The sequence below is a fragment of the Dermacentor andersoni genome, chromosome 1, assembly GCF_023375885.2.
Source record: "Dermacentor andersoni chromosome 1, qqDerAnde1_hic_scaffold, whole genome shotgun sequence".
Lineage (NCBI taxonomy): Eukaryota > Metazoa > Arthropoda > Arachnida > Ixodida > Ixodidae > Dermacentor > Dermacentor andersoni.
This window is the reverse complement of record NC_092814.1, coordinates 70,906,924-70,923,813: the sequence shown is the minus strand read 5'-3', so window position 1 is coordinate 70,923,813 and position 16,890 is coordinate 70,906,924. Positions and strand designations below refer to the sequence as shown.

At 40.1% G+C, this 16,890-nt stretch overlaps 1 protein-coding gene across 3 annotated transcripts in view; it reads right to left on the bottom strand.

Annotated features, from left to right (window-relative positions):
• Positions 1-16,686, bottom strand: part of LOC126543092 (alanine--tRNA ligase, cytoplasmic-like) — a 36,285-nt gene extending 19,599 nt beyond the window's left edge. The window contains exons 1-10 of one of the 3 annotated variants that reach the window (XM_055061598.1): positions 16,425-16,686; positions 15,857-16,106; positions 13,644-13,832; positions 11,000-11,145; positions 9,123-9,326; positions 8,852-8,996; positions 6,741-6,880; positions 5,330-5,471; positions 3,927-4,026; positions 3,671-3,795 (exon numbers count right to left, since the gene is read on the bottom strand). In XM_055061598.1, the coding sequence (XP_054917573.1) occupies positions 3,671-3,795; positions 3,927-4,026; positions 5,330-5,471; positions 6,741-6,880; positions 8,852-8,996; positions 9,123-9,326; positions 11,000-11,145; positions 13,644-13,832; positions 15,857-16,087 (1,422 nt within the window). In that variant the 5' untranslated portion in view covers positions 16,088-16,106; positions 16,425-16,686. The remainder of the gene's footprint in view (positions 1-3,670; positions 3,796-3,926; positions 4,027-5,329; positions 5,472-6,740; positions 6,881-8,851; positions 8,997-9,122; positions 9,327-10,999; positions 11,146-13,643; positions 13,833-15,856; positions 16,107-16,424) is intronic. The other 2 variants (XM_055061597.1, XM_050190229.2) reach the window with 2 other exon arrangements.
• Between the last annotated feature and the right edge of the window lie 204 nt (positions 16,687-16,890).

The window sequence follows — 16,890 nt, the reverse complement described above, 5'->3', positions numbered from 1 at the left end:
TCTGCAACTATGCTTTTTGGAAGGTTATTCCACAGACATATGGCATGTGGGAGCACTGACGGATTAAGTGCATCTGTTTTACCATAAATGTGGGTGAAACTTAGGCGATGGCGTAATCCACATGACGTGTACGACCACATTTCCAGGCGTAAAAGATGGTGGTTAAATTTATGCACATACTTATGAAACAATTCCAAAATGGCTATGTCACAATGGTTATTTAGCAGCTGTAGGGAAAGGGAAAGTTTAATTTGTGTTATGCTTTATTGGCAGTCATAATTTTGAGAAATGAAAAAGCGGCTCTATATTGAATTGTGGTTAGGTAGTTCTGATAGGGTGACCAGATCAGAGAGGAAAATTCAAGTTGTGGGTAGGCGAATGTTTGAAGAGCTACCTTACAGGTAAAAGAAGGAGTTTTAAAGGTTTTGATGTAAGTACCCCGATGATCTGGTACCCCAATGATCTGGCTGCATTGTCACACACTATGATAATATGGAGAGACCAGTAGAGGTTTGGAGTAAGGGTGACGCCAAGACAAAGCCTGAGATAATGTGATGCTTTTTATACCGTACAAAAATTTAGAATTATAAAGTTTTTGGCTAAAAGAGATTCATTTGAATTTATTTAAGTGTAAATTCATTAGCCAGGTGTCTAAATTAACAAAGCAATGAAAGGAAGCCATCTCTTGGCAGTTGAAGAATGTAAAAGAAAATGAGATTCACTTCAATTGCTTTTATGTCTGCAATGTGAAAGATCTTCAACACTTCTTTTTGTATGATGCTGCCATAGACAAGCTATTTTTGCCTTATGCCTGCTTATATTTTATAGCTGGCTTATTTCTTTGTAACAAATCACAAAATTTCCTTAATTTACACACCTACTTCACCTCACAATAAAATCACATTACAGCACAGGCTGCTTAGCACAAAGCCCAAATTCGATGACAGGAATTCTAAGATGCAGATAAAATGTGAATGCTCTAAACAGACAAAAAAAAAATTCGAATGGAAAGGACTGGAGGAAAATTGATAGACATTTGGCTGTGTCGTATGAGGGAAGAAGAGATAAAACTCAACTATTTACACAAAGCTGCTCATATTTTCAATGGCTGGCTTCAAATCTTCCAACAACTGCATTAACAACTGGCACTTTCATGCAAATATGTGACCACAATTTTAACCCAGTGAAAAGAAAGTACAGCCATCCAATAAATCAGTAATCTTTGTACAAAGCAGTGGGCTTATGTTAATTTCTCCCCTTAATTTGATTGCTTGCAGTCAATGACAGTGCATTTATATAGCTTGAGCCTTGTGGTGCTTTTATCTAGAAAAAACAACAGCACACATTAAAAAAATTTGACCTCAGCTGTTGTGCGTGCATGCATATCAGCCAGGCACATAGCACATAAAAATTAAACTCTGAGGTTTTACAAGCTAAAATCCCAATCCAATTATGACGATGAGCAAATCAAGAACAACGTAAGAGCGGGAGCAAACGTTTCGACAAGTGGACTTGTCTTTTGACCTTAAAATGACCTTAAAGTAAAGCTAGCAGAAAGAAACTATCCACAAATTCCTTTCAACACAGCTTATGACGTCGCGTCAAGACTGGAGAGGCAGTCGGAATTAGCTCAGAAACAGCCTCCACCAGAATCTGAGAGACCACCAGCCTCTATAAGAAAATATCCTGATGCCCTCGCAAACTTAAACAACATCCAACGAAAATACCGCACATCATCATCAAGTAATCAGCATCTGAGAAAAGCGTTCCCGGTGGTATCAAGGATGGCCTATCGCCACAACAGAAACATTAAAGACATGTTAGTGCATGTAAAAGTCAGCCACCTATCCCCCGTAACAAAAGCATGTTGTCACCCCAGATGCAAAACCTGCAGGCACCTTCAAAGTGACATTAAAATTAAAAGCACCGCAAATAGTTATACACACGAAGTGAAAACTAGCTTTACTTGCACTAGTTCTGATCTGATTTATATGCTTGAATGTTCCATCTGTAAGAAACAACATATCGGCGAAACGGGACAATCAATGAACATCAGTTTAAATGAACATCGCGCGGACACAGCTAGAAAGCTTCTCAAAGCCATCAACCAACCAGGTCATAACTTTGATGCACTTAAACTCTACAGCCTACAGTCAAATTTCCATTCTGTGCGAGACAGAAAATACAGAGAATCATACCTCATCCTTAAGTTCAGCAACCAATAGACATAAATGTTTCAAAGATATTTAAAATCTATTTGCTATGCTAAATTTCAAGCCATAGGCAATAGCACTTCATTATGCTTTATTGGGTTGCTTAGCATTTCCTTCTTTTGATTTTTTTTCTTTTTTTTTCATTCCTCCCTTCTTAAATTATTTTTATTTCTTTTCCATGAGCACCTTTTTCTGACGCTTCTTTTATTCTCTCTTTCAGAGACACGATAGCTCACTGATCTCCAGAGAAGCAGATAATCCCCCCATTGTCCAGGTCCCTGCCACGAAGAAACACACGGTAGGCTGACACACGGCGCTACCGCATATTCCCTTTCTAGCACCCCTTTCTTTTCAATTCTATACCCTCGCCGCTAACACACCCTCGGTCGTTGCCTCGCCCACCTGCATTACCCCCTCACCCCTTTAGAAGAAGCCTACCTATATATACAGTGCCAAGGAAAGCACATGTTGCCTTGAAAGAAACAAGACCACTTGTCGAAACGGAGGCTCCCGCTTTTACCTTGTTCTCGTTTTGCTCATCGTCTTGAAGTTCCATCTCCCATCTACCCCGTGTTTTCCCTGAATCTGATTATGAGGCACACAGTAGTGGGAGACTCTAGATTTTGACCACCTGAGGTTCTTTAACATGCATCTAAATCTAGCATACAGTGTTTATAGACACGACAGAAGTGACAAAAAAATAAATGTCAAATGCAATCCTACTTTCCACTTAATTCTTACAGGTAAACATAGAAAAGAAAAAAAGGAGTCATTCCTGCCCGCAAGCAGTACATCAAAAGTCTACCTGTCTGCCCAAGGAACCCATCAAATTAAAGAAAAATAATTTCACAGGACAAAAATACACAGACATTAAGAATTTTCATTCTGAGAAAGAGAAACGAGAGAACAGAAGGGGGAAATGAGAGAATAGATGGCAGCAGGAGACACTGATACTGTTGGAAAGGTGCTACCTCCCTACAAAACATTTACCTTTAATATACTCATTAGAAGAACTCATCAATGTAAACACTGAAGTGGAAACCCACATTGACATGTCGCACAATGAGGCAGCACAATGGGTGGCAATATTAAGTCACAAGCTTACACATTAGTTTGTCTCAACACAACAGAAATAGCACTCAATGCTACAGTTGCTACAATTTTGCTTTCACATGAGACCAGTGCCAAAGAGGCATTGAAACACACTTGTGCACTGCATGCTGCACTCTTTCAAGCATTTCCTTTCACAACAAAAAAACAGAATTAAGCCTTTTTTTTTTTTTTTTAATTTGATCGACTTGAGAATTCAACCAATTCTTGCAGCTTTATCATGGTGAAACGATGGGTGTTGAATACAAAAGCACAAAAGCAGTCTCAAAGAGAGGAAAACAAAAACAAAAAAGCCATGTTATGAGCGAAATAGAAGTAAATAAATAAAACACTAAACTTGTGCAGACCTGAAATTCCTTGAAGAGCCGCGCAAACTGTTCCCAGTCAACAGACAGGCCTCTTTCTAGAGCCAGATCAGTAATCAGCTCCTTCTGGAGGCCATGCTGAACATAGAGTTCCCAGGCAATATGTCCTAAACAAAGAAGAAATGCAAACAGGAAGAAATCTTTGTGAAGCACAAGCATCTCATGGTTGGACACACCTTACAGTAGTGCCTATGTGATAAAGCTACTATACAATGTTTGCAACAAATCGTCAACATACCAGGCATAACATCAGCCGACTTCACACCATTCAGTGCAGCCTCCGCCTTACTCATCTGATGAAGGTATTTGTCTTCTTCGGCATTCACAATATTTTTCACCTGCAACAACATAAGGTGTGCAAATCATGCCACATGACATACAGACTGAAACACTTCACTCAATAGCACAGTGTGATAGCAATACAAAACACTGCCTGGTAAAAATTGAAAACTGCCAATAAAAAGATACTATGTATGCCCAAATAGCAAGGGTGGAAGCCTGGGTTAGTTGGTAATTTGTGACAAAACTAAGCACAGCACATAATTGAGGACTTGAACATCAACAAATGATTGAGGACCTTAACTGAGAAAATGTAAGAGTAGGGTTAAAGATTAATATGCAGAAGACAAAAGTAATGTTCAATAGCCTAGCAAGGGAACAAGAATTCATGATGACCTAAATCCTATCACCTACAGTCAGCCCCTAAAGCCCCTAGAGTCTGTGCAGGAGTAAGATTATCTAGAGTAAGTTTATCTAGGCAGGCATTACAAAATAATGACTGGAAGCTTACCGCTGTTTTTGAAAAGAATAGTGTACAATCACTGCATTCTACCAGTGCTAACATATCGAGCAGAAACTTGGAGGTTAACAAGGAAGCTCAAGAACAAGTTAAATAAGGACCGCGCAAAGAGCAATGGAACGAAAAATAGTAGGCGTAATGTTAAGAGATAGGAAGAGAGCGGTGTGGACCACAGAGCAAACGGGGAAAGCCTATATTCTAGTTGACAATAAGAGAAAAAAATGGAGCTGGGCAGGCCATGTAATGCATAAGGCAGATAGCCGGTGAACCATTAGAGTTACAGAATGGGTACCAAAGGAAAAGAAGCGCAGTCGAGGATGGCAGAAAATTAGATGGGGTGATGTAATTAGTAAATTCGCAGGTGGAGGTTGGAATCAGCTAGCGCAAGACATGGGCAATTAGAGATCACTGGGAGAGGCCTTGTCCTGCAGTGGACGTAATAATGATGATGATGAAGCACAGCACAGAAGAGCGGGACACAGAAAGACACACAAAATGCTGGTTCTTTTTTTCTTTCTTCCTTCAGTGCACACCTCCATATATGTGACCTTTGCATCACCAATAAACACTGTTGAAAGTAAGTGCCATTGGTGTGTTTTTTTTCGGCCCCCATTTTTCGCATTTTTCTTAGTTTTGCCATGTCCATATATTGGGTAACAACAGTCACATCAGCAGTTCCAAACAAGAGTCACCACTTGCTATGATGGCCTCTAATAACAAGAAAAATCTTTACATATATCCTTGGCAGCTGTGCATTTGTACCAGGTACTTATATTAACTGCAAGAACACACATGATACAAAGACATTAAGTAAAACAATAATAATTTTATAATGTAGTTACCAGTTCTATATTAATTCCAGGGTAAACATCACCCAGAAGATGCTGAACATCTTCTGCCAAGAGGGCCAGAGTTCCTCGATCACATTTCAAATGCCAGATTACTGCATGAGAAGCCTTGCGTATAATTCTCCGTAACTTGTTCCTGGGAGTAAAGTGAGAAACAGAAAATGTATTAAGGCAGGTTTTCATGAAATGCAAGCAAGTAAAGATGTATCAGCTGTAACTGCATATTTTCTTCACAGAAGCATGATTACAAAGAGTAGAATAGGTGCAAATAGTGAGTAGCAGTCCACATACTTGCAGGATAGGCTGTTACAACAACGTATGCTGTACGTCGTTCATAAATCAAATTTTCTTTCCTCCACTTCCTTTCTCTTTAAATCCCCTTCCCCCATTACAGGTTATCAAACCATATTGTTTTCTGGTGGTCAACCTCCTTCCTTGCCTTTCCACTTTCTCTCGCTTGTATGCAGAGCACTACACAGGCAAGCCTGGTTTTTGCATATGAAATTACACAAAGCAAATACATTAAGCTGGCTGTTAAACTTGACCTGCAATGTAAAACTCACACATAACTATATACAAAGATACTAAGCTAAGTGCAGCATAATACATGCCCAGATGTTTTGCAGCTCACATCCTTTCATTTTCGTGCAATGGCACAAATAAACGTGACACTCTAGCATAACTGCGCTCTCAAGACTAAGGCCCTGTGTATAAATGTTGTGATACAATTTACTCGAAAATTTCACTGACGATTATAATACTCCCTAATGCAACTTTGAGTGCAGTCCTATACATGTTTTCGTTTCGCAATATATTGGCTGGCACATACAATCAGTCTCAAGTGGCACACTGCAAACGGAGCAAGGTGTGGTGCAACTACCTCGATAGTCTGGAGATCGTGGAAGCCAGTGATTGGGGTCAGCACATAGGTGACGCGTGGGCGCAATTCACAAAAGTTGCCACGGACAGACCTAGACAATGCGCGCTACTCTGGTGCCATCTCGTAGTCACCGCTGCAAAGCACCTCATGCGCGGCACTACGCTTTTCTTCTCACACTTTTGCCATACCCTCCTCCACTTTCTGCCTCATGGTTCCGATGCACCCTCCTCTCTGCTTTCCTCCTCGCGCCTTTTCTCTCGTTGCTTTCTTCATCCCCCACTACACGTCACCTTCGCTCTCATGTTTCGCTGTGCTCATTCGCTCGGTTACACCGCGAACACCAATGCTCTCCGTAAGAACGGGCACCTAAAAGCTGCACTCTAAAATTTTATAAGCCAATTGCTCTAATCAAAACACAGAAGAACAACAAGGTAAACTACAGCACAAGCAATAAATTTGTAGAGCCAGCTTGACGCTTGTTCGAAGGCCTCTTAAAATGAGCAAGACTTGAGCTACTGAGCTCACCCAGCATCTGCATGTTCTGGAAGTACACCATCAGAAATGGCCATTGTGAACATACGGGCATGGTCTACAGCAGTGCGATAGGCAATGTCCACGAAACAGCCACTGCCTACCAGGCCACTGTAAGGCTTCACTCTAGCTTTCTGCAAAAAAAAAACATTGAGAAATTTCAGGAGAAACTGTGAAAGTTTACAGGCTCAATTTTGATCGTAGGCAACTAACCCCACTAAGGTAGGCACTGCATTACAGAATAGCTCTGAAAAGTTGATTATATTCTTTTAAATTGAGCTCATAAGACTTGTATTCTTAGGCCAGCAGCATGGTATGTTGCATGCATGTCATTAGGTTTCTTAACATGAGGCAAGATCATGCGAAACCTAAGAACTGGGACAGTGTCACAGCAGGTGGGGCAGCAGTGAAGAAATCGATCTATAATTTAGCAAGACTAAGATGCCACCCATCAGATTCAGATACGTGCATGCAAGTTAACTGCTACAGAAAATGGTGCATACAGCCTGTTAGATGTCCTCCAGTTGATGCCTAAACCATTCGGTCAGTGCAGCCATGACATTGGTGTTACAGTGGAATTGTTGTCCCTACAACTTCATTTTGCATTCAAAGATGTGAGAACCGCATGGTTACACTATAGACTATCAGATGAATGATGAAAAACCTCACCAACTTTCCTGCTTTACTGCATTTCGCACAATTTTTTTTAACATCTTGTAATATTTCTAATCATCACAATAAAACCGATTCTTTCTAATCATCACATGCATGCAAGCATCTAGCTTTTTGTGATAGAGGCAAAATTGTACAAAACTATGCTGGGGTGCTTATACTTGAAGACTTCAAAAGGCTATATCCAACACCTGCAAAGTGTTCTTGTAGCACTTTGCATTGATATTTAATTATTTATGTGTCTGACATTCTGCTGCTACGAAATAAACTCACACTTGCTAGCCCATCTTGGACAGACTCTAAAATCACATTGTCCATATTGTGAATCATGTCCAGCACAAAGAACGTGCAACAAGAATTGATGTTTGCTTGTTTGTACATTAGTATGCACTCCCCATGATGCTATTACTCTATCATTGGGCACCACAGGTGCCAGTCCATCTGACATTGCACAAATAGGTTTACATTAATAATGCTTCATGGTTCCTCAAAGAAAAAAATGCAATTATCAGTGAAAGGTCAAAATTGAAAGCTGTTTTAATAATAGCAACCAAGAAAGAATGCCAGGAAGTAAGTGATAGTGAATAAAAGTGGCAGCAATTGTCACAAGAGCAAAATAACGTTTTAACTTTTATTTTTCTATCACATTCTCAATGACACACAAGGTTCCCCCCCCCCCCCCAAAAAAAAATTATATTGTAGTGAGAAAATATATTGTAGTGAGAAATAAGAGCGCCAGTAGGAGACGAAGAGGAAGAAGACGGTTGTTGTTGGTGCTCACGCTTGCCCTGCTCAGCCTTTGTCGCTTTCTGTACATTCATATAAAATGCCGAGCGCATCTAGCCTTAAACGCATACTATCAATATATATATATATATATATATATATATATATATATATATATATATATATATATATATATATATATATATATATATATATATATATATATATATATATATATACAAAAGAGCACCTGAGACTTTCATTTTATCCCATTCCTTACATTCACAGAAGCCCAATATTTCTAGAAATAAAGAACACACACTCGTATCTTCATCATTCCTTCAATGCACAAGCAATGAGATTTGTCTGCTCCATATAATCACATAGGTACTCCAAACAAACTTGCATTAAGAGACTTTTGCAGCTATTAGGTTGTAAAGGAAGTTAAACCAAACATATTTAGCATCTTAGATAATTAAAAGAGCACAAATGTGCACACTCGCAACCACACACACACCCAAACACGCATACACACTAGATACGTCCACTCCACACTATTTACACTCTTTTAATTATCTAATATGCGTTATCAACTAGCCTAACAAGTTCTTTTGGAACATTCAGCATGCACTCAGCCATAGCAAAATGAAACGAGAATTCTATAAAGAGGGGCGTCCATGTTATGAAAATAAATATTAAACCACTACCTTTTGCAAAGCCTTAATGAGAGGTGAAAACAAGTCCGTGTCATAGTTTGATTTCACATTCTGAAGAACTGCAGTAAGGCGTTCAAGTCCCATTCCTGTGTCCACATGTTTCTTTGGTAGTGAGTGCAACTGACCATCAGCGTCCCTTAAGAAAAGAAAAACCTTTATTTCTCTTTCTAAAGACAGGATGTCAACTTTTCCACACAAAAAAATGGGAAGTGAGTAATTCCCACTGCACTGCATTCCCACTGCATTGTGGCAAAATGCTCACCTGTTGAATTCCATAAACACAAGGTTCCAAAGTTCCACCATGTCACTGTGTCCAGCATTGACTCGATGCACAGGAGGTGATGAAGCAAAGCTGTGCTCAGCAAGGTCAATGTGAATTTCAGTACAGGGGCCACATGGTCCGACACTGCCCATTTCCCAAAAGTTTTCCTTCATTCCAAAGGGAAGGATGTGAGCCTCCGGCACACTGAAAATTGGAAAAAGAAATGATGCTGACACAAGCACAGGATCGAGAAAACTGCCACTTGACATTTTTTATTTCTATTTATCCTTGAAACTGACCCAGTAAAATTATGCAGTAACCTCTCAGACTCAACCCTTACCCCACCTCTACATCCTTCATCTCAAAACCCACTGCCCAGTGGATGATCACAGCCACTTCATACAAAGACCAAAGGTATTTTTTGGTCTTCACTGGTGGCACGATAACTGTTGTGAACAATACTCTGGACTGAGGACCCTGACAGCATACCCACCTTTACTGCCAATAAATCCTTGGCTGAGTCAACAGTCAACTTCATTCACTACAAGAAAAGTAAATGACGCCCTTCTTTTAAGTTGATCTTGTACAAAAGTCCAAGAAAGTTGCCATGCTCTTAAAATTCCTAATTTAAACTCTCAGGTTAGTCAAACCAATTTTGGATGTCTGATGGGCATTGAGAGATAACAACTCGACTGAGAAACACAAAATGCACCCAAACACAAATTTTCATGGAAGTCGTACAAAATTTTTGCCATGAAAAGGAGCACTGTCATCCATATGAAAGTAGCCCTGAAGCTATAAAGGAAATCCATACAGGTTGCTAAAATGCAAGCTCCACAGTTGAAGACCATTTTGTCTCAACTTTGGAAGTTTTTCCACCTTGCATAGTTACACATAACTTATTTGCTTATACTTTTTATTGATTAATTTGCCCTCACAGTATCATGTGCTAGTCTTATGGTTAGCCCAGTTTGTAAAGAAACTGCCCCAGAAAGCTAGTGATACGAGGTTCGTTTCAAGGTCCATGAAAAAGTGTTTTATAATACAAAGCTTTCTTTCTAAGGAACCCTTATGGGTTTTCTTTGTAACTTCGTGCACTTTCCGTGCATACCAGCTCTACCTTTCAAGAATGTTCTTCCACCCTGTGCACTTCCGCAGAACTTAATTGCTAATTAAACATTGATGGCACTTCCTGGAAACAAAATTAGGGACCACACATCACAATTAACACATCTCAAAAGTTACATCTCAAGTAATGCCATTTCTGACTTGCTGGAACCAATAAACATCCATGTCACATTGAATTCGTTGGGATGTCTGAACATAGTAGCAGCCACGCAGAACACATTTCAAGGACAATGCCTAAACTTTCCAAAATAACTTGGGTGACTGCTTGCCGCAGTTTTCATACACTAGCACATTCAATAGGACACAATTTCCTAATACAAAATTGGTGCACTTATGTGTACAAAATTTTTTCAGACTACACACTTCCGCTTAACATGAACTATAAGCCTTGCAAGGCAGGCTAAAATGCTGAGAGACAGTCGATGTGCCTTTGAGAAAGCAAGCTGTTGAAAATTTTTAATGTTTTGAAAATAACAGAATATTTGTGAATGCAGAAATTCAGAGCACTATGTGTTTCTGCATTCATCGCAAAAACTATTAAGCATCAGTTTCACTGCTTTGGTTTCTCCAACGCACAATGTCGGTACTGACAATAAAAGGCAACATGTAGCTCATTTTCAACACATAGCAGCACTCACAATGCTTTCAGTGTCCTTACTGTATAGGCTATAACGTAGCAGCAGTTTTATGTAGCTGTTATCCTAGTACACACAAATAAAGGGCTAGTGGCCAATGCCCAGATAGCTTACCCAAGGTCCAACCACACATGACGACACTCTTCATCTGGCTGCAAACCTAAGGTATAATCTCCAGCAAAGTAAGTTACATAAAGCCTTTCCTTCGGCAGCTGATAAACTTTTGTGAGCAGTTCCCAGGCCATTGCACACGCTTCCTTCTGTAAAAAACAAAAAGAGTGGGCATTCCAGAACTGAATTTTTTAAAACATACTCAGGCACGACCACTCGCAATTAAAGGTAATAACTGATATGTCACACAACTGACAAACAGCAAGTAGTAGTAGTAGTAGCAGTAATAGTAGCAGTAATAGTAGCAGTAATAGTAGCAGTAATAGTAGTAGTTCTTATGAAAAGATGAAACAACATGGTAGCTGAAATTCTAAGAGCATAAATAAAGTAACTATTTTTCAGAATTTAGTAATTGACCATCTCTAATGCTTAGTGCCTACAGACCTGCAAGTAGTGATACAGGTACAATGTCAAGTTGTAGGGAAAGCAGTAGCCCACAAAAAACAACATGCCAAGCCCATTCATGCGAGGTCCGATACAACCTTTTTTTTTAATGCATTCTGAAAAATGCAAGATAGAAGTGCCAAGAAGATTGAAGAAATTTTTTACGAATGCAGCCAAAAGCACAAGCCTTGTGCCCGAACATTTAAAATGCTTTCTGCTACATTGGTGGAACAAGCTGATTCAATAACAATTTCAGTTGCATATACATGGCATCACTGTGTCATGGGTGACATAGGGTATTCCTGCTGTGTGGCAGCAACAATACAGGTCTTTTTTAATGAGTGAAAACAATATGTTCATGAAAAAATAGTGTAGCTGTAAACATTTTTGTCGCAATCAGTTGCAATGGGTATGAACTTTGAGTCAAGTACAAATGTGACCAACCAGTGTCACATAATGTACCTTATAAAAAACACAGTGCATACCCAATGCCCTGCTTGGTTTTATCAAAACTCCTCAAGAGAACTGCTCAATGCTTAGAAGACACAACTAATGTACACTTGTTGCTCACAGATGTTAAATAGAAGCTTACAAAGCTAAATAACTTCCAAAACCTGGCTGGAAACATGATGCTTTCTTTATGATCTAGAACCAAATTCATGGACACAAGGATAGCGCATGTTTACGTACACACATTCTCTCAGTGCTCTGAAGTTATTTTTGCATTCATGAAACTGAAGCTCCTTACACTTAGATTACTTAAAATAATACATGCAAATGTCCCCCCAAAAATACCTACATAACTCTAAGTGTTTGTTAACACTACAGAGAATTCAGAAGAACCAAGTCAACAATGAGAATCATAGTAAAGCAAAATCAAGAATAGTCTAGGCAATCAATTTCAACTACAACCAATTTGCAGGCCTCTTTCTGGTTTCCTCCACCCGCAATAAATTGTCACAGCAGGCCAAGGCAAAGAATTATAGCATAGCAGCTGCATAGCTGCCACGAGAGATGCAAACAGTGTCTTACAAAAATATGGACAAGTTTCTGTACGTCCACATGTTCTTCCAATAGGTGGGCCTGTATAGAGCCCGTTAAAATTTTTGATCATCTTAATCGATATTGATGGGCTAGTTGGTGAGCCATGATATTGATGAAGGAGCATACTTGAATTAGACACATTGACGCACACATGAAAAAGGACATACAAAGGTGCTTCATGAATATGCTTAATCATCTCTCAGGAGTGCCAACCAGCATGACACTCAGTGCCATGCCTTGGTCAGCATACTCACTAACACATACAGTGACTGCTACTTGGTCCATGGTCATTTCACAGGTGTGATATCTTACGCCTGTGATGAAGGGTGTGAGTGGACGTGAGTACGAACAGGAGTGAGTGCCGGTTAATGCAAGCAGGAACAAAAGCCAGGATGGTGAGTTTGAACGGATGCATCAACATGAGTGACTATTGGCAAGTGTGAGTGGATGTGGCGGGAGTTGACATGAGTATGAGCATGAGTGGGAGCCATGCGTGAATTGAAGCGAGTATGAACACGAGTGGGTGTTGGTGAGCACGAGGAGAAATGTGAGTGCCAATTAATGTGAATGCACATGAGCATGAGGAAGTACATAGCCTACAAAATTATTGGTAAGCGAGTACGAGTGAGCATCCGCTTATTCTGCTGACCTATGGTGCCATGTCACGAAGTGTGCCTGCGAAATTAGCATGCATGCAGAGTGTCCTCTTGTCTGCTCAACTACTGAATTCAGTGCACCATAGTCGTTTGCTGTTTATAAGCTTGTCTATCGCTTGCGATCTTTTATAGTAACGATTATGTGAGCACAAGAATCCCAGGAGATGACAATCAAACATAGCAGGTGGGAGTTACATGCCACTTCCGCAAAAATGTGCGTGCATTTCTGCTTGCATTGAAAGCAGATAAGCAGCAGGGGCTATGTCGAGCTGTACAGAATAGCCTAGCAAATGATGCATGAATAAGAGGACACTAGGTGGACGCATATGTGTACCCTCGCATCTTTCGCAGGTGCATTCTATCATACGGTGCTGACCATCATGTTGGTCTATGCTCCCTTGAGATTTTTAAACACTTGAAGAACTGTGCCTATCACAACAAGTTAGAGAAACTCAGCTTTCATCACAGTAGCAAGTAAAAAGTTACACAAAAGCTTTATTTACCTTGAAATAGTCTCCAAATGACCAGTTTCCGAGCATTTCAAAAAAGGTGTGGTGTGACAAGTCCTTTCCAACATCGTCCAAGTCATTGTGCTTGCCACCAACCCTGATACACTTCTGGTAGTTTGCAGCTCGCTGCAAGTCATATAAAGGGCTGGATGGTTCCACCATTCCAAGAAAAACTCCCTTGAACTGCAAAACAAAATCATGTAAATTAAATCTGCGCTAAAATTGCCAAATACAAAGAAATGAAAGATAGCCACTTAACCACTCGTTTTGTTTCTCTAATCATTCTTTTACCCTCCGTTCCTTTGCTCCCCAGTGAATTGAACAAAGAGGAGGAAATAAAGTAAATCAGCTTGTTTAAAATGACATTAGTTACAACAGAACAGGAAAGTGAGACAGAGTTGACAATTAACACCAGTATCAAAACAAACACTCTGTAGTTAGTACATGCTGCATTTCATATACCTGGTGCACAAGGTATTTGAGGTCAAGGCTTTGAATTGTCATAGTTATTTACATTCTCACTCTTTCTGTTTAGGTGCTAAACTTTGTCCTCACCAACCCCTCTGTCACTTATCTAGCACATTCATTCCAGGGTATCATCCTCCAGTCCGACAAAAGTGATGAAGCCGTACACTATCCAAGTCTTCTTACACGTGGAGATCGCCACCTTCCTAAATGTCGTAAAATCCGTTATTTTCAGGTGAGACTACATTTTATACCCAGTTATCATGTATGACAAAGAGGAATAAGTGCTGCAAGTAGCCAGATGCAGGCAGTAGTCTCTCAAGCAGGTGGAGGCTATGAGGAGTGAGAACCCTGAAAGGCTAATCATAGCCATTGTGGCACAGCTTCAAGTGGCTGAGTCAACAGCGAAGCTTTCGGAGCACGATGTCATTAGGTGCCACTCCTAAGTAATGGATTTCCTTGCTCCCACAGGGCCTGTGCCACCCAAGAGTGGGTGGCTGTAAAGTTCTGCTGTCACATCACCCTCAATGTGGCGACTTAGCTGCCATTATAAACCTGCTACGCTGCTATGTACTGGGGGCGCCAGTGATAGGGAGGGGAAACTAACAAACAGCCACACAATGCTAAAACTCCCTAAAGGTTGCTATTGTGGAACCACTGCCCAAAATCAATACACACTGTCTGATTAGAACATGCAGCTGCTATAGGAGCTAAACTTAAGTCAATAATTGGCACCAGATACAGTTTTATTGAACAGTTTCAAATAAAGAAAGTAAAGAAAAAAGAAACAATGCAAAAAAATTGGAATGAATGTAACTATTCTAGTCTGAAATATTGTTGATATTCGTGAAGTCATCATTATGTCCTAACTACCTCATGCACCCAGTTACTTCCAGGACAAATACTTTGTACACGACCATATAGTAAGAACAGTTGGTAATCTTGTTCATCAAAATGCTCAGTGGTGATATTTCAGCCTTCCAGTCTTTTACACAGAAGTGAAAGTGTGCTCCAAGTGTTTTATCAGTCTGGATTTCTTGCAGCAGCGAGATGAGACAGACCTTTCAGTCTGCCAAACCTGGTTCGGTTATAGCATATATTGTTGGGGAAGTTGGTAAATATTCGACGTAAGTAAAGAAAAGTGCAAATTAGGCCAAAGACAAGCTGAAAGTCAGCATTATGAAGACTCTGGTTTCCTTACAGGATATATTATGAACTCACTTACTGGTAAGCAAGATGTCAGCTTTAAAAAATAAGGGCATTTTGCACATGACCGAGAAATTGCACACACGAGAGTTGAAGTGAATCACACGCCTAAAAAAACAACCTGCTACATGCCCTTGAAGGCTTCATGCCGATACAACTTCAATCTTGTAATTATTTTTCAGGTCGGCTACAAGAAGTGCTTTTCAGAACATAACAGTGCTCACTATATTTGAGAAACAGGTGTCTGAAAGCTAGAACTAAATTGATTATTGTTAATATAGAGTGACAGAATACAGCCTTTTAGGTGTCGAATGCCTAAAAGAAATTGCCTTACAATAAAACATGATTTCCCACGACTGTCAAACAGTATCACTGTTGTGTTTCGAGTACACGTCACAGGAGAACGCTGTACATGTACTGAATCTTCTTTACGCATGTGTACCCTAGTTGTAGACAAAACGACATGGTATACAGAACCGCTACAGTTTTTTACACACAAATATCAATAAACTTCCCGTCATGAATAAATGGCTTGCCTGGTTCATGCCCGCATTTGTAAAAAGAACAGATTTGTCCGCGGCTGCGGGCACAACAGAGCTGGATGGGACGAACTGGTGTTCATGGCCTTTGACGAAATATTCGACGAAGGTCTGGCGAGCTTCACGAGCGGTGAATTTTCTAGTTGGACAAGTGCAGAGACCACGCAGATGTTTAAGTCTCAGCCACGTCAAGTGTCTTCCCCACAATTTTAGTGTTTTCCCTGTCATTTTAGATGCCAAGGAACACCTGAAAGTTGGAGAATGTTGCCGGTTCGTGAAGTCATCAACAGCACCTATCAGGCATAATGCAAACATACAGCATATATGCGCGCATAAAGATAAACTCTGCAATCGTCATAATCATGCCATAAAGGTATCCCGAGGTTATAAATAAAAGGACACGCGCCAAAAAAATACTTGGTTACTTGAGTTACGCAATCAAAACAAACACGGACAACGCACTGATATTTATACGACAAGTACCAAGACGCCTGGATTAAATAACTAGTATTAGAGTTGATTCAACGGCTGCCTATACGACATAATGAAATTAGCGCATAAGCACCTTGATTTTGTCACCAAATAATCATCATAGGTTTCCCGGCACTTGGGATTACACAAATATCAAAACAAGCAGATCGCCCTCAACACGTGGTAATGTACCTGTAACCCATTACCTAAATTCAAGCCTAACGCTTGCCTAACGTAGCGAACCTTACTGCATGAGCGATAACTTTAGCATAAACTAAAACACGTAATTCGCGTGATATTTGCACGCCGCCCACTATAACGCCGCTTGCTGCATGGTTAGCATGGTCGCTGCCATTTCTGCTAGCGTCGTCATAGAAACAAGAACTACAATTTCACATCAACCGTTGAAAGGCAAAGAACTATGAAAAATATATAATTTATAATGTCAGTCTTATTATTATGCTTACAAAAAAGGTATTTGCCTAAATGACGCAAGCACTGGCCCTAGTTCCGCCAGTTCTTTCGCCCTGCTAAACAAAGCGCGCGAGATTCAAACTTTC